This window comes from Pipistrellus kuhlii, unplaced genomic scaffold (assembly GCF_014108245.1).
Source record: "Pipistrellus kuhlii isolate mPipKuh1 unplaced genomic scaffold, mPipKuh1.p scaffold_m20_p_8, whole genome shotgun sequence".
In the NCBI taxonomy this organism is placed as follows: Eukaryota; Metazoa; Chordata; class Mammalia; order Chiroptera; family Vespertilionidae; genus Pipistrellus; species Pipistrellus kuhlii.
In genome coordinates this window covers 60,815,380-60,832,525 of record NW_023425584.1, presented here as the reverse complement: position 1 = coordinate 60,832,525, position 17,146 = coordinate 60,815,380, and the positions used below count along the sequence as shown (strand labels likewise).

Below are 17,146 nucleotides of genomic sequence, written 5' to 3'. Positions count from 1 at the left end.
AAGACTCCATCTCCAAATGCAGTAACATCTTGAGGTCCTGGGGATGCACAACTTTGTAGGAGCACAATCCTATCTAATAAAGAGGGAATATGCTAATTGATCCTTATGCCATTGCAAAGATGGTGGCACCCTCAGCCAATAAGGAGAAAACATGCTAATTGCCTTTCCTGCCCTCAAAAATGGCAGTTCCCACAGCCACAAGATGGCGGCATCCAGTCCCCTCAGCGCAGTGTGCCTGCCTCTGGAGTCCCCCTGTCCTCTCAGCCTCCCAGCCACCCAGGGCTGGCCCAAGGCACAGGCAAGCCTCAGATGGCAGCCACCCAGCCGTCCAGGGACACCCAATGCTCAGGAAACCAGGGCTGGCCAAGGCTTACGCTGCTGGCAGTGGCAGTAGCAGAGGTGTGATGGGGGTGTTGACTTGCCCTGATCGCCAGGTTGCCTCCCACCCCTAAGGGCTCCCAGACTGTGAGAGGGGACAGGCCAGACTGTGGGACCTCCCCCTCCAGGGCATTGAATTTTTATGCACTGGGCCTCTAGTTTAGTACATAAAAGTGTATATGATGTCTATACTTTGATATGGAATTTATAAAACAGGTAACATACTTAATCTAAATTAATCTTGAAACAATGGATAGGAGACTAAAGTTATAGGCTAGAGAAATTAAGATAATTTGTGTGAGTTTATATAGTTATTAAAAGCAGCTTGATGATTTGTACCAAAGTATGACTCCAATGTTTATAAAACTGTCTTTATTAATTGAAGTTAATTATAACTATTCCCTTATGTAGACATATATAAATATCAAATGTAAAATTCTTTCCTCTCAGTTATAGGCTTAAGCAACAACTTGCTAAAAGAAACTCAAAATCATATTTGTCTTCTGAAAAATTTTCCTTGTCAGTTTTTTACCTACCTTGTACCTAGTTTTTCAAACTTGAAACTGTGGAGTTATGATTGTCTTATACTTCTCCCTGATGCCACAGCTCATTCAGAAATGTTAAACAATGGTTGTGCATGAAATGCTTTCTGGTTGACCTCACTGTTCTTGTAATAGTCAGAGAAATGTGATCATTACCTGTTTATGGTTTGTACAATAATTGAAAGGGAGAGAAAGAGAGGCAGAATGAGAGCAAAGGGGCAAAAAAAGAGAAAAGAAAAAAAAAAGAAAAGAGAGAAACAAAAATAGTGATTAGGAAAGAGAGACAAAGAGAAGAAAGAGATATAATAACAGTGACTGACAGAGAAAAATAAATATACAGAAATGGACAGGAAGTTTCAGAGAGAGAGAGAGAAAGAAGAAAAGTGTAGAAGCAGCAGGAGAGAAACAGGGAAAAATTCAGGGGGAGGAGTGACGACACAAAGATAACAGAGAAAAGATAAACTGGAAGACATGGAGAGAGGGAGGGAGGGAGGGAGGGAGAGAGAGAGAGAGAGAGAGAAAGAGAGGGAAGAAAGGGAAGGAAGGAAGGAAGGAAGGAAGGAAGGAAGGAAGGAAGGAAGGAAGGAAGGAAGGAAGGAAGGAAGGAAGGAAATAAGAAAGGAAGGAAGGAAGAGAGAACGAACAACAAATACTGGTCAGACATGACTGGAGGTGGTAATAAAAAAGAAACTCAGCAAGTTAGAGTTGAATTAACAGCAAAAATAAAACAAAATTGAGATGGTCACAAGTCAGACTAAGCTGAGAATTTTTTAGGTACTAGCATCAGGGCACTCCAATCCCTCACCCACCTCTTATCCTATCCCTTCAGTGTGTCCTCATTGCCCCAGGGTGAGCTGGAGCCCTTAGTTCAGTCCAGTGATTAAGCAGTTGGGATCATGGCTAGGCCTCAACCACCCAGTGGGTATGGGGAAGAAAATGGAGTACATGTTCCTGATGAAGAAATGGATGAAGAAAGAAAGGATCACCATATATAAGGTTGGGTTGCATTTGCTTGTGTCAGAAAGGTATGGAGTTTTGTATGTCAGGTACTATGAAACCACTCTACTAAAATATAATATTCATTTTGTAGTGCAAATAGGCTTTGGGTTCTGGCCTTAAACATACTATTGTTTAAAGTGTGCCCAACTCTGAATTGATTTTTATTATTTATTTATTTTTTAAATTGATTTTTAAACAGTATTTTTACATGTGACATCATTGTTAAGTTGAAGGATTGATGTTTTCATTTGACACTACAAGACTCTTGTATTTCAGACTTTGGCAAAGATCTTACGCAGACTGAGAGGAACAAGACAATGCTACAAACTACACAGTCTACTAAAGAGGGGCATTGGGTATCACCACGGTTCGATGGAATATAAACAAAGACAAGTTGTAGAGATGCTTTTCAGACTGAAGCATGTCAAGGTTGGTGAACTTTGAGGATAACTTTCCTAAGCACAGTGCCTTCATTCCTTTGGCCTGAGTAGAGTGGTCACTCTGTCTCCCTTCCCATAACCTCTTCACTGGGAGGGATATGCTGCTAACATTTTAGCATATTCTATTCCATCCCTTTAAATACATTTTACATTGTTAATAAATAATATATATGCAATCAGAGATCCTGTCTACTTTGCCTAATAGTACATAATTAAGTTTATTATTAATCAGCATTACATAATAAACATTGTATCAGTGCATTATAATATACACATTTACTTCATTTAAGCATTCTAATGTTGAAATTGTTGTTTGTAAACGTATATCATCGTTTCTGATTGTTGATGGGATCAGCTGATTCTGCAAAGTGAAATCACTGTTTCAAAGAGCAAAAGTGATTTTCAGGCTCTAGAAATACATTGCTAAATTTCTTTCCAGAATAACTATATTTGTTTACTTCACTTCGACAATTTTGAGTATTATGACTAAAAAAATGGAGTTGTGAGTACAAGGTGGAGAGCATTTTATATGCCATGCACCCAATTTCACTTATTAACATCTTGCATTAGTATGGTACATCTAAAGTAATAAAAGTATAATATGCTTATTGGACTGGGCATCATTCTGGATGTCCTTCTTGATGAAGCTGAGACCAGAGGGAAGCTGGTGCCTGCAACTGGGGGAAGGAAGGCCTATTCATGCATGATTTTCTTGCATTGGGCCTCTAGTTTGTTATAATTAAATAATTTTGACAAATTTTTATAAACTAAAGTTTATTCTTTATTCAGACTTCCTCAGTTATTCCTACAATGTCCTTTTTAAGTTCCACAATTGCAACCAAGATGCAACATTTTACTTGTCAGTCCTCTTTAGGCTTTCTTGGATGTGTCACTTTCTCAGAAATACCTTGTTTTTAAAGATCCTGATGCTTATAAGGATAATTGATAAGATTATTTTGTAGAATATTACTCAGTTGGGATTTCTCTGATGTGTTTCTCGTGATCACATGGGATCTCATGGGTTTCTTGAAGGAAGATCACAGAAGTAACGTGCTATTCTCGTCATATTATCTCAGGGTTATAATTATGGACATGACATCACTATGGATGTTAATCTTCAGCACCTATTTGTTAGACTTTTCCACTATAAAGTAACCTTTTAATTTCACTTTTCATACTGTCCTCCTTGGAAGGAAATCACTATGCATAGCCCACACATAAGGAGTAGGTAGTTTAGTTATACTTTACCTCCTTATAGTTGAAGTATCTACATAAATTATTTAGAATTCTTCTGTAGAAGAGCTGTGTCCCTTCTCTCTCTCATTTATTTATGTATCCAACATATATTTATATCACTATGGGCACATGGGTATTTATTTTCTGCTTTGGATTATAATTCAATGCTACTTTACTTTTTTTCTTGTTCAAATTGTTCCAATTTTGGCAATTGAGAGCTCATTCACTTGCTTCCTGTAGCCCTTTGGCCTACTTCCCTCATTGTGAGTTGTTTGTTTTTAAACACTTCTTTACATGCTGGCAAAGTAAGATGCTCACTCCCAGTCTTAGAATACTAAGTCATGTCTCCAAAGAGCCCCAATTTCTTTTAGAGAAGCCCGAGAAACTGCTATAACCAAGAAGAGTCAAAGGAGACATGCCTAACAAATGTAATGGGTAGATACATAAAAAGGACATTAGGTAAAAAATAAGAAAATCTGGAAAAAGTATGAACTTTAGTTATTAATAATGTATAGGACCAATTTAAGATGTTAATTGTAGGGAAAACGATACAGAGTATAGGAACTCTGTATTATCTTTGCAAATTTCTGTAAATCTAAAAGGATTCTAAAAATAAAATTTGTTTAGCAATATATTATATACACGCATTAAAATGTGTTATGTAGGTACTGATTCCAGTGTTCTGGAGGCTTATGAATTTAAAATTATATTACTGGCATTTTTTTTTTTTACCTTCTATCAATTATTCAAAGTAGAAATATTGAGAATAGAAAACGTTAATGTAAATTTTTGTTTCTCTTTGTAGTTCTGCTAGTTTTACTTTATATGTTTTAATATGTTCTATATTCTGTAAGAAAATGGCCTTAAGAATAAGGCACATTAAAAGCACTCTGAGAAAATAGAGTACTGTAACAGAGTGATATGCAATTTGTCAAAATGAAGCCAGGCCAATGTTGTTCAGTGGTTGTGTTGACCTATGAACCAGGAGATGACAGTTTGATTTTTCTGTGTGAGCACATGCCTGAGTTGTGTGCTAGATCCACAGCTGGGGTTGTGCAGGAGGCAGCTTGTCAATGATTCTCTCTCATCATTGATTTTCTGTCTCTCCCTCTTCCTTCCCTTTCTGAAATAAACAAAAATATATATTTTTAAAAATCTAAAAAGCAAAATGAAGCAAGAAATAAATGAAATTTTATCTTCAGAAACTTAAAGAAAATAACTTTCAACTTAGAGTTTTATACACAACAAAATTATTTTTCCACAATAAGGGCAAAGTGGAGAATTTTAGACAAATAAAAACTGAGAGTGTTTGCCATTTTGCTTTATCACTTAAAAGAAAATTCCAAATTTGGAAAAATAGAAGTAATTTCAGGAAAATGAAAGATGTTTAAAAATACATAAAGGAGTAAACCTAGAAAAACACAAATATAGTGAAATTAAAAACTTTTGTTATCTGAATAAAAAATAACACCATGGAATAAAAAAGAGAAATTTATGTTACAATTCTGTATATTTCAGAAGTGGAAGTTGTGTTTTGTTTTTTTGGATTTTTTTTTTTTTTTTTTGTGTGTGTGTGTGTGTGTGTGTGTGTGTGTGTGTGTTTTGTGTATGTGTTTCAAGATATTTTAATTGATTTAAGAGAGGAAGAGAGAGGTGGGGAGAGATAGAAACATCAGAAATGAGAGAGAATCATTGATTGGCTTCCTCCTGCACATCCTCTGCTGAGGATGGAGCCCACAACCCAGGCATATACTCTTGACCGGAATTGAACCTGCGGCTCTTCAGTCCACAGGCTGATGCTCTATCCAGAGCGAGCTGGGGCATGTGGAGGTTGTTTGATGTAATATCTAAAGGGAGGATAAACGTATTGATTAATTTTGGACTTTGAGAAATACAGATTATATGAATTTGTCAGTATCAACTGAAAGAACAGTTGGTGTTGAACATCCAAACTACAGAGGAAAAATAATTGTCATGGAAAACATCTGAATGAATTAGAACCAATAAAGCAGACAGAAAATTTTTAAAACACTGTGACTAACCATATAAAAGGGTAGCCAGATCATCAAATATAACATATTAAGCTAGTGTCCTGGTGCATGGATTTGTGCACATTGAAAGGAAATTGACTAGAAGAAAGATTATGTTACTGCAAAAAATTACATGTCAAAATAGTATATATAATATAATATTATAAAATAAAAACACACATGTGATTGGCACCAGCAAAAGCTTTGTATGCATTGCACATATGTGAGCCATTGTTTATTTTTAAATTGCCAGTGTGCGTCAGTGTACCAGCCTGTTGGTCATGTGTGATTGGTGCCAGCAAGAGCTTTATATGTATCGCACATGCATGAGTCAACATTATTTTTAAATTACCAGTGTGTGTCATATATACTGGCCTGTTGATTGGTCAATCAGTCAGATGGATGGATGGTTGGTCACTTAGCCATATATATATATATATATATATATATATATATATATATATATATATATGGATAGATAAAGATATATAGAGATAGATATAGATATAGATATATATAGATAGATAGAGATATAGATAGATAGATAGATGATAGATAAGCTGATTCATAGTAACTTAATGGTTCTAATTAAGAGGAACATTTTTGAAGTTAATTAACAAAATATCCAACTAGGTGTTGATTATATGGAACACATTGGGGGAAAAAATAATTGAAAGGAAAATTAATGTAAATGATAACTAAAAGAAAACTAATGTGGCTAGGTTTATCTTAAAATATGTTTTAAGATAAAATCATTGCTAGAGATACAGAATGTCCCACCATTAGAAAGATATACTAATTTAACATTTTTACATAATCACAGTACAAAAATATATAAAGAAAAAAGCATAATGGAAATAAAGAAAATATAGAGTTGATAGATAAATAAAATACTGAACAGCTGAAGTTATGTGGTAGAACTAAACTAGTACTTAGAGAAAATTGTATAAAAAACTGAAAAGAGAAGCAAGAAAGAGTATAAGTAACCTCAAGTGGGGTTGGGATAAGATAGAGATAAGACAATATCTAGCTGTTTGCTTCAGTTTTTACTAAGCAATATGAGTAAAAATAGTATTTTTAATTTGAAGTAATAAAGCAAAATCCCAGGAAATGCCCTTTATACGAACATCTTAACTCAGTTGGGAATACCATTCTTACTCAATACACCAGCGAATCTTCTCCAGAATTATCTAAAAGCTCCTATAAGATCATTCATCTTGCCGAGACCGGTTTAGCTCAATGGATAGAGCGTCGGCTTGGGGACTGACGGGACCCGGGTTCGATTCTGGTATAGGGCATGTACCTTGGCTGCGGGCATATCCCCAGTAGGGGATGTGCAAGAGGCAACTGATCGATGACTCTCTCTCATAGATGTTTCTAACTCTCTATCTCTCTCCCTTCCTCTCTGTACAAAATCAATAAAAAATATATTAAAAAAAAAGATCATTCATCTTCCATTCATCACCTCCTAAAATTAGTTTACAGACTAAACGAAGAATTTTTATAAATATTAATATTATATCATGTTACTCCACATTTTCTTAAACTGCTTAAAGTGTTGTGGGTTTTTTTTTTGTTGTTGTTTGATTTCATCCTCACCCTAAGATATGTTTATTGACTTTAGAAAGAGAGGAAGGGAGAGAAAGAAAGAGAAGCATCGATGTCAGAGTGTAACAGCAATAGGTTGCCTTCCATAAGTACTCCAAACGGAGATCCAACCCACAAACTAGGTCTGTTCCCTGATTGGGATAGAACTCACAACTTTATGGAGCATGAGATGATACTCCAACCAACTGAGCCGCCTGGCCAAGGCTAAAGTGGTTTTTTAATCTCGATGTGACCTGGTTTCTGCACTCTCAGAGTTTATCCCCTACTATTTTCTTAGAAATATTTTCATGTAAAACCAATATTCCTTTTACAACCTAGTGCTTTTGTTTATGAAAAATATTAAAAGCTTACTGGATGGCTGTGATTTTACATCACTTTGCAATATAAACATTCTAAGTAATTGTTAAGGAAAATATTAATATTCTAAAAGAAAGCAAGCATCTGTATTTTTGGTGACACCTACTGCCCATTGGAGTTTTACTCAAGAAAACTAATTTAACAGGGTTTAACCTAGTCAATATTTAAAGATTATGCACACATTTATGTATTCTATGTTAACTTTATTATTATTATTATTGTTGTTGTTGTTGTTGTTATCCTTCATCTTCAGGTGATAACAGCTACCTCCACCCTTGCTTTGGGAATTAATATGCCATGTAAATCTGTTGTTTTTATGGAAGACTCTGTTTTTTTGGATGCCTTGAACTTTCGACAGGTATTTATACAACCTGCCTATATTATATTTGCATATTGGAGATTGGGAACATTTATTCAATAAGCCAAAATAAAACCACATTTATTTTAAAACATTTGGACTAAAATAAAACAATGTTTTTAAATGGTCCTGGATATATAACATTGCATGAATATGGTTACATTTAAAGACATTTTTGAATACTTATTGATTGGATAAAAGATTAGTTTATCTGATAATATTCCTGCTTTGATAAATATCATTGAACTCAAACAACAATAATAGAAAGAAGAGGTGACCACATCTTCTGAGAACTCAAAAGGTGCTAAGCCACCTACAATTATAATTTGAGTGTCTACATTGTTCTCAGTTCAGGCTAGTTTCTGGAAATACTTTGGTAAAAAGACTGAAATTGCCCCTGCTCTAAAAATCATGATCTGAAAACATAGGCATTACTTAAAAAAGCAAGCACACTTTAATAATATATTTTAAGGTAAAATAATATGTTGAACTTTACTAAAATTAATATACCAAGCAACAAAGATTCTTTCAAGATTTTTGAAAGTTTAATGTTTTATGTGGTATAGGTAAGTTAGATATTAATTATTTATAGAGACAAGACTTGAAATGATTTAAAAGTGTTATGTGATCATCCCTTTAGATGTCTGGTCGTGCAGGAAGACGTGGAGAAGATCTTATAGGAAATGTGTTCTTCTATGATATTCCATTACCTAAGATAGAAAGGCTCTTAAAATCGAATGTGCCAAAACTGAAAGGTCAATTTCCTCTAAGTATATCCTTGGTTCTCAGACTTATGCTTTTAGTTGCCAAAGCAGATGACAAGGAGGATGCCAAAGCAAAGGTACGCTTTTATTTTATTTAAAGAACTTAAATAAACACCGTTATTTAAGCTTAATTTTATGTTACATAATTTACATAAGTTGAAGTGAATAAAATATTAATGTGCTGTAAATAAACTCCTGTAACATTTGATTCTACTTTATAAATGCCCTAATTCAGACCAAAAACATGCTTTTAATTTTCATGCTTTCAAATATTTGGAAAATTAAGCCCATGGTTGTCCTGTTATAATTACTCCTGGGTTCTATAAATATTAGAAAAGAAACTCCCCCCCCCCTGTAATTATATATGATTAAATTAAAAAAAAATTCAAATAAATAACTAATGGTTTAAAAATGTAAAAGAGACTAAAACATTCATAATTCTTGGTTTTACATTTTTATACCACACTAGAGGTCCAGGGCCAATCTGGCCAGGCCAGCAGTGGGGAGAGGCTGCAGGCAGTTGGCTGGCCCGCCACCCCTGATCAGGGTGTTGGAGGCTGATCAGGGACTGAGCCAGGGGGATGGGGGCAGTTGGGGCCCAGATCAGTCTGGTTGGCTGCTGCAATGGATGTCATAGCCACCGGTTATTTAAGGGTAGTTCTGGTTGTTTCACCATTCTTTGTCACTGTGCTTTTATATAGAGAGATTTTACTTGTCATCTATCATATATTAAAGTGTAATTATTTATCTTTCCCTCAATATTTTCTTATCATTTTCTATCACACACACGTAATATAAAACATTATGGAATGCCTAATTAAAATACATAATAATTATAGTAATATAATAAAGCAATATTCAATGCCTAATCTACACTAATAAAAGAGAAACATGCAAATTGACCATACCTTTGCTACACTCACAAGCCATGCCCATCAGCCAATCAGGAGCGAGTATGCAAATTAACCCAACCAAGATGGCGTAGGCCACGGAGATGGAGTGAGCAGGAGGCTTGGGTTGCCCCAGCAATGGAGGAAGCAAGCTTCCTGTTCTCCCTGGCTGGCCCTGGCCTCTGCTCAAGGCTACAAAGTTTCATTATAGAAAATAAATAAATCCCATATACTTGCTTACAGCTGGCACTGGTCTCTACTTGAGGAGGCACTGAGAAAAAAAAAACAGAAAAAGAAAAAAAAGGAGGGGCTGGGAGCTTGGTTTGGGGGTGGTGAACAGGCCAGGATGGGACTGGAGTTGTGATGATCAGCCTGGTAGGGGCAGGGCTGTTGGGGGTAAGCAGACCATCTTAGGAGCCAGTTGGGGTTTTACAGGTGGTCAGTGGGGGTCAGTTGGAGGTGAGCAGGACAACGGAGCGGGGGGCAGTTTGGAGTGAGCAGGCCAGTAGAGGGGCAGTTGGGGGCAAGCAGGCCAGTGGAGAGGGAGGGTCAGGAAAATCAGGCCAACAGGGGGCAGTTGGGGGTGAGCAGGCTGGTAGGGGGCATTTAGGGGCAAGCAGGCCAGCAGCGGGGGGCAGTTGGGGGCAATTAGGCCAGCAGGCAGAGTGGTTAGTGGCAATCAGGCAGGCAGGCAGGCAGATGAGCAACTGGAGCCAGTAGTCCAGATTGTGAGAGGGATGTCCGACTGCCAGTTTAGACCTGATCCCTGTAAACCAGCAATAGGACATCCTTCGAGGGGTCCCAGATTGGAGAGGGTGCAGGCTGGGCTGAGCAATACCCCCATCCTCGTGTATGAATTTCTTTCACTGGGCCACTAGTTAAAAATATTTAAAAAGCATGCCTTAGCTGATTTTGCTCAGTGGGTAAAGTGTTGGCCTGCAGATTGAAAGGTTCCAGTTTCAATTCTGGTCAAGGTCACATGCCTGGGTTGCAGGCTCAGTCCCTATTAGGGAATGTGCAGGAGACAGACAATCAATAATTGATGTTTCTATCTCTCTCCCTTCCTCTCTGAAATCAATAAAAACATATTTTAAGAAAATATGAAAACATAATTTATTATAAGTTGTATATAAGTATATATAGCACCCTGTTCTATAATAGGAATGTTTAGTTGTCTTTTGTATATTACATTTGGAAGATACACTATAAAATGTGCTTAATATCTAACTTGATGTTTTGATATATGTATATATATATATAGGCATTGTCAGTTCTCCAGTATTCATTGATGTCCTTCAAGCAACCGAAGATCAATTGCATGTTAAAGTTTTACTTTATATATTCTTTGCAATTCTTGGTCAGAGAGGTAAGATTTAAACCTATTTCCACTAAATTAAGGTGTTAGTACATATGTTTAAGAGTCTCATGCTCTGCCGACTGAGCTAGCCAGGCGAGACAGTACATATGTTTAAATCTACTGTACTAAAATGTACTTTATTAACAAGTTTTTTTTTTTTTATTGGTATTGCTGAGATCTACAGACCAGGTTAATGTGATAAAATTAATTTCTAGGAATATCTGAATCAAGAATGTATTCCCATTGGATATTCTGGTCTCGTGTCACATTTGCACTACCATGAACCTTCAAACTTTGTTTTAGTAAGCTTGCTGAAGAAAGGCTTATTTCACAAGCTATGTATTCCAACCAAGATAAAAGGTAAGCAATTATTCTTTTCCAAACATTTACTCATTAAATGTGTGCACAGACACACACACAGAGCACACGTGTTGTTGCATATAACCATATATTCCTCAGAATGCATTCACTTTGGAAGGTGTGACTTTCTAACTTGTTTTCTCTTAATGTACTTTGAACATTTTTATTTTTATTTTGTAACACTATATATGTTTATAAAATATTAATATATGAATGGTATATTTGTAAAATACTGTTAATATTCTAATGTGACTATTTAAATGTGCTTCAAATTAAAAACAACTTAGAATAATAAATATTATTATTTAAGAATTATAATAATATATGTAAAAATCACTAATTTATCCTTCTTATACCTGGACATTGACATGAAAAACAGGCCTCTCTGTGATATCCTCACATTTAGGTACTAATCATTAGCTGTATCCTAGTAAAGTATATAGCTAACAGTTCAAAATCACATGTAACTGTAGCAATATATTGGCATCGCAATATTGTCCTCTGTAATTATTTCCTTTTTTAAATCATACATTATTTTTCCCTTTTCCATAACTTTGACATATGAAATTTAATTTGCTATAGAAAGAAATAAAGTGATCTGCTCTAAATTCAAGTGAACTCAAATATATAATTAATATCCTATTGTTAATTTTATTTTCAGTAAATTACTAACTTTTGTTAAAATGACATTAAAAATAATTGAAGTATTATACAGGCAGTCTACGGGTTACATTGGACTTGACCTTTATCATTTCGTGATTATGTCGCCATCTCCCATTTACAGTATTTATTAAAACATAGTTCCATTATTTTGACATATATACATATGTGCTTTATGTTTTTTATTACTTATTTACCACAAGTAAAGGTTAGGAATTATATAATTCTTTTAATTTTTTTTTTTTTTTTTTTTTTTACTGTTTCACTTCATTACTACATGTGCTCCATATGAGTGATGGAGGTGCTTATATGATGGGTTCCAATTTATGGCGAAAATCCCATTACGTCGTGTGGTAGGAATGTAACCTGAGGACCTACTATATAATATGCTTTAGAGCTCCTAATATGTCAAACCTTAAAACCTTTAATCCATTATTAATCTACTAGAGCCCTGGTGTGCAAAATCGTGCATGGGGTGTGGGTGTGGGGGGTGGGGGGTCCCTTAGCCCAGCCTGCACCCTCTCCAATCTGGGATTCCACTCACAATCTGGAACCACTGGCTCCTAACCGCTCACCTGCCTGCCAGCTTGATTCCCCTAACTGCTAGCCCCTGCCAACCTGACTCCCCTAACTGCCTAACTGCTCATCCTTGCTGGCCTGACCCCCCCTAACTGCTTTCCCTTTCTCTTCAGGCCCTTTGGACCCCCAGCATAGTTGTTCTGAGAGCTCTCTGCCATGGCCCCGCTCCTGTCCTCATTGGTCCTTACGTGACAGCGTCCCAGACAATTTGTATATTCCTCTATTATTAGTATAAACAGTTCTTCATGAAATGATCATAGAAAACAATCATTAAATTTTACTTATTTTATACATACTGTGAGTAATGTATCAAAAAATTGAACGAATCAAAAACAACTGAAATAAATTGCTATAATGTTATTAATATAAGCACATCAATTTAAGGTGCTTTTGTTAGTTTGCTTGCTTGCTTGAAGTCTGGGAGGTCACTCTTCATGTTCTGCATTTCTCCAGGAGTTGAGTCAGGTGTGGCTTGTTACCTCGTTCTCACACGAGGGGCTATCAGTGTGGGCATGGCACTCTGTTAGATATGGTGCCTGATTGAAAATTGGAAATCAGACATAAGTTTTCCCTTGAAATTGAGTCGCTTAAGTGTTGCAGGAGTTTTCTCATATGGAAACGTAGGAAACAAATATTCCAGGGAGAGAAATATCAGGAGCATGTCAATAGGTGTAGTTGCAAGCTTTTTTTGGACTGTAGTTGTGCCAAAGGAAGAGTGGGTGTGGTTAACATCTGATGTGGACTGGCAGATAAGGAATTTGGAAAACAGCATAAGGCCTTTCTTCCTTAGTAGGTTTTGAAGAGAGGTGGAAAAGTGAGTAGAACAAAGTGGCAAAGGGAGGGTTTGAAGCCCATGATGGAGTCCAGGGCAATTCTAGAACTAGAGGCCAAATGGCTATGTTAGTTTATTCGTTTGTTTTTTACTTCAGCTAAGAATGGATTTAATGATACCAAGAATCTGTTAGTAGGAGGTCAATTAATCTGCATTATTATAAAGTAACTTTATAATTTATTTAAAAATTCACCAAACATCTGGTGTATTACCTTGAAATTTCAAGTTTAGGTATTAAGAACTAACTCAGTATATTTCTAAAATGATTAATTTTTTCCTCCAGAGTTTTGAAAAATTATACCCCTTATTTTAAACAGGCCAAAAGAGCTTTTCTGAAGAAGTGATGGAAAAATTAGTGGTGGTGTTAGCAAATCTTTTTGGAAGATATCATCTTCCTTCCTGTGTGAAAAACTTTAAAAAGCCATTTCCTCATTCAGTGGTAAGAAAAAAATATATAACCATAACCTTGCAATTCTATGTAACATTTTTGCATTATAGCATACAATGCAATCATATTTTCCTGTAATAAAATTTTGCTGTCATTTACTTAACCATGTCTCAGTCATTTCTTGGTATAAAGTGACTTCTCAGCTGAGGAAAATATTTAGGTCTTGTGTAAAAATGGAAAGCTTTATTCCTGTTAGAGATTTTTAGCGAGTGAATAACATAGAACATTTTATTACATCTAATGGTGAAGTAGTGGCCACAGTACCATTTCATTTGAACCAAGAAGACATGAATGCTCAGTCTAACAGCCATAGGAAATCACTGTCCTGGGAATTCTACTCTTTGCCAAATGACAAAAAATTAGAAATACAATATAATTATGGGAAAGGTGAGCATAGTGAACATGACATACAGCAGGTACACACATAGGAGGAGATGAGGTTTAATGGAATATTTACTGGAGGGAAAACAAAGGACCAGGTACACCATGCCCGATGTCTCCTCCATGGCCAGGTGCCTCCGCTCCTTCTCGCTGTAGAAGTCCATCCTATGGGTCCCCAGATCCGTGCTTGTTCCCACTACGCCCAGGAGGAGGGCCAGGATGCAGAACTGCATGAAATGAATCCTCATCCAAGGCTCCAGTGGCCCAGAAATCCAGCATAGTCTCTGTTCTTGTCTGGCTCACATTTGGTGCTTCCATTTGGCTAAAGGTAGAGAGTATGTGGGTGCTACCAAGACGAGCCTTTGCCTTGGGCTTGGGCAAACGTAGGCTTCCTTTTAAAATATCCAGTCTCTTTCTTTTGTCTTCTGGGGGCTATGCTGAGCCCTCCCCATTTCCTGAATCTCCTGGGGTTTTGTGCCCTTATTCTCTCTGATTCTCTTCCCTGATTTTTCCAGGTTAGACCCCTCCCCTTCATGGTCATCACTGTAGCTCCTACTGCACATGACTCAGCGTTCTGCTTCCTCATCTGGCTTCTGCTGTGCTTGTGCCCAGCAAAGGAATCTCCCCATAGGGACAAGTATGGGCCTGTGGACTCAGAGGCTGGACTTCCAAGGGCAAAGTCAGCTGACCTTGGATGATCCAGTACACATGGTGTTTATCCCTCCCCCTGTAATCCAGTTGTTCCCTGGGGAAGATGGTCTCTCTGCCTGCTTGGGATTTTGGCCAAGGATGTGCCTGTCCCCCAAGTGTCTGTGAAGCTGTAGCTGCCTAGTGGATCAGTTTAGCTCCCTTCTCCTTTAATACCTAACTCGCTACCTACTGTAACAGTAGGGTCACAAGTGATTTTAATTTTTTATTTATACTTTTTATAAATAATAGAATTTAAATGATATTTTTAAATGATATTATGAGACCCCATGTCTCATAGGCTTTGGCAATCGTCTGCTTTAAAAAAATAAAACAAAAAACAATAGTAATCAAATTCATTGTTCCTAGGTAATTCTAGATGATCTTCCCGAGGAATTTGCTAAGGTGGTGAAGGAACACAACACCAGAATTCAAGAGAACTTTGGTTCCTTCCTCCTAACAATTTCCAAGTTGGCTGACATGACAAAAGAATCCCAACTACCTCTCTCAGAAATTGGTAAGATTGTGAGTGTACATAAAGAGAATGTGAAGTCCATAAAAGAAAATAAATGTAAATATGTTGAGATAAAATTCGCTTTACAAAATAAGGACAAAACTATTGCAAAAAGAATGCACAGAAAACTAGCATAATCCTTCAGATTTATGCTGTGAAAACTTTATACTGAAATTATATAATTTGGAATTAGCTAAGCCACCATAGATTTGATTTAACCCTAAATACTTAAAATATTTCTATATTTTCTGATGTCATTATAAGCTGATCTCAAATTTATTCTAAAATATCTCCTTTCCAATTGATGCTATTTTTTTAAAATTAGATATTGGTGCTCTTAACTAGTGACAATTTCAAATCTGAATTAACTTTGGGAATATAAGAAAAGGAATATTGGTATATATGTTAGTGGTCATCGGTATGCTCTACTTTCTTGAATAGTAGGTGGGATCATTAAAGAAATTAAGACTTTGCCCATGTCTTTGAGTAAAGGACAGAATAAATGAAAAAGAAAATATAAGAAAAACTCAGTAATGTATTCCAGATAAAATAAAGGGAGTAGAAGTAGAAAACACACCCAGGACCCCCAAATAGGAAGATAGAAGGATTGAGAGCTGAGAAGAAAATGGGAAGGTGGCAGAACTCTGTTTTCCAGAAGAATCAAAGAGGAAAATAAAAAGGAGCAGTAAGGACTGATTTAGTTTATTCAGATAGCATATTATTTGGAATGTAGAGGCTTATAAAGGGCAAAGGGAAAATAGTCAGTTAATTCAACCATGGAATGAGAAATTAACTGGTAAAGGAGTCAACTTCATGGGAAAGAATGTGTTCCTGTTACCAGAGAATCAAACTCCCCTGTCATTCCTGGGAACGAGGTTCTTGAAGTGCCACTAACATAAAAATTTTCAGGGAATGAGAAGTGGGAAAAGGGGTTTATTTGTGCGAAGTTATATTTCTCAGGTTTCAAAATCCCATTTCCCTTAAGCCAGTTCTGAAAGAGGTGCAGCTGGGTCCCAGGTAGAGCTGAAAGCAAGGCCAGAGTTCCTGCCTCATGTTGCAGCCAGGTGTAGTTCAGCATCCAAGCTAACGTCCATTAGTCCACTGTGGGAGTCCTACATGGCTGTGAGCCACATGGGTGCAGAAGTGCACAGTCTCTCCGCCTTTCTCTCTCCCCCAACCCCCCAACCCACAACAGGGGTCCCGGGAGCCCTGTGCCTGAGTTAGAGAGAGAGTAAAAACAAAGAGAACAAATACTCTGTTCTTCGTTTAGATATTCAGGTTTTTCATGCTTGCAGTGGCCATGCTCATCCTGACAGGAAAGCACCTTTCCACATCACTCAGATCTTACTGGGAATGTGTCTAAAGTGCCTTTGTCCAGTCCCTTTCTGTCAACCAGTGGGGATAAATTTGGAGAGTGTTAAATGCAGCTTTTTGGTAAAGCTGTCTAAATGACATAACTATGTTATCTACTCTTCCCTTTCCTTCTTTCCTGTTGAATAATGACCAGCTTATTACAACAACATCATTCCCAAGCAGTGACCTACATTTGGAACTTGGAGGTGTAAATGCAATGATTTTTCTTCTTCGTTTTTCTCTGAGATGATTATTGTGGCAGATAGAATAATGGCCTCTCCTCAAAGATATCTGGGTCCTAATCCTGGGAACTTGAGAATACGTTATGTAGCAAAGGGGAAATTAAGATTGCAGATTGAATTACATTTTTTTA

The 17,146-nt window shown here is 36.7% G+C and overlaps 1 protein-coding gene across 2 annotated transcripts in view; it reads left to right on the top strand.

Moving 5' to 3' along the window:
- LOC118711448 (probable ATP-dependent RNA helicase DDX60) overlaps nt 1-17,146 on the top strand; it is a 74,834-nt gene that overhangs the window by 50,291 nt on the left and 7,397 nt on the right. For both annotated transcript variants that reach the window (XM_045576597.1, XM_036424537.2), the window contains exons 28-34: nt 2,196-2,348; nt 7,844-7,948; nt 8,589-8,789; nt 10,864-10,968; nt 11,175-11,319; nt 13,708-13,829; nt 15,276-15,423. In XM_045576597.1, coding sequence (XP_045432553.1) covers nt 2,196-2,348; nt 7,844-7,948; nt 8,589-8,789; nt 10,864-10,968; nt 11,175-11,319; nt 13,708-13,829; nt 15,276-15,423 — 979 coding nt within the window. The remainder of the gene's footprint in view (nt 1-2,195; nt 2,349-7,843; nt 7,949-8,588; nt 8,790-10,863; nt 10,969-11,174; nt 11,320-13,707; nt 13,830-15,275; nt 15,424-17,146) is intronic.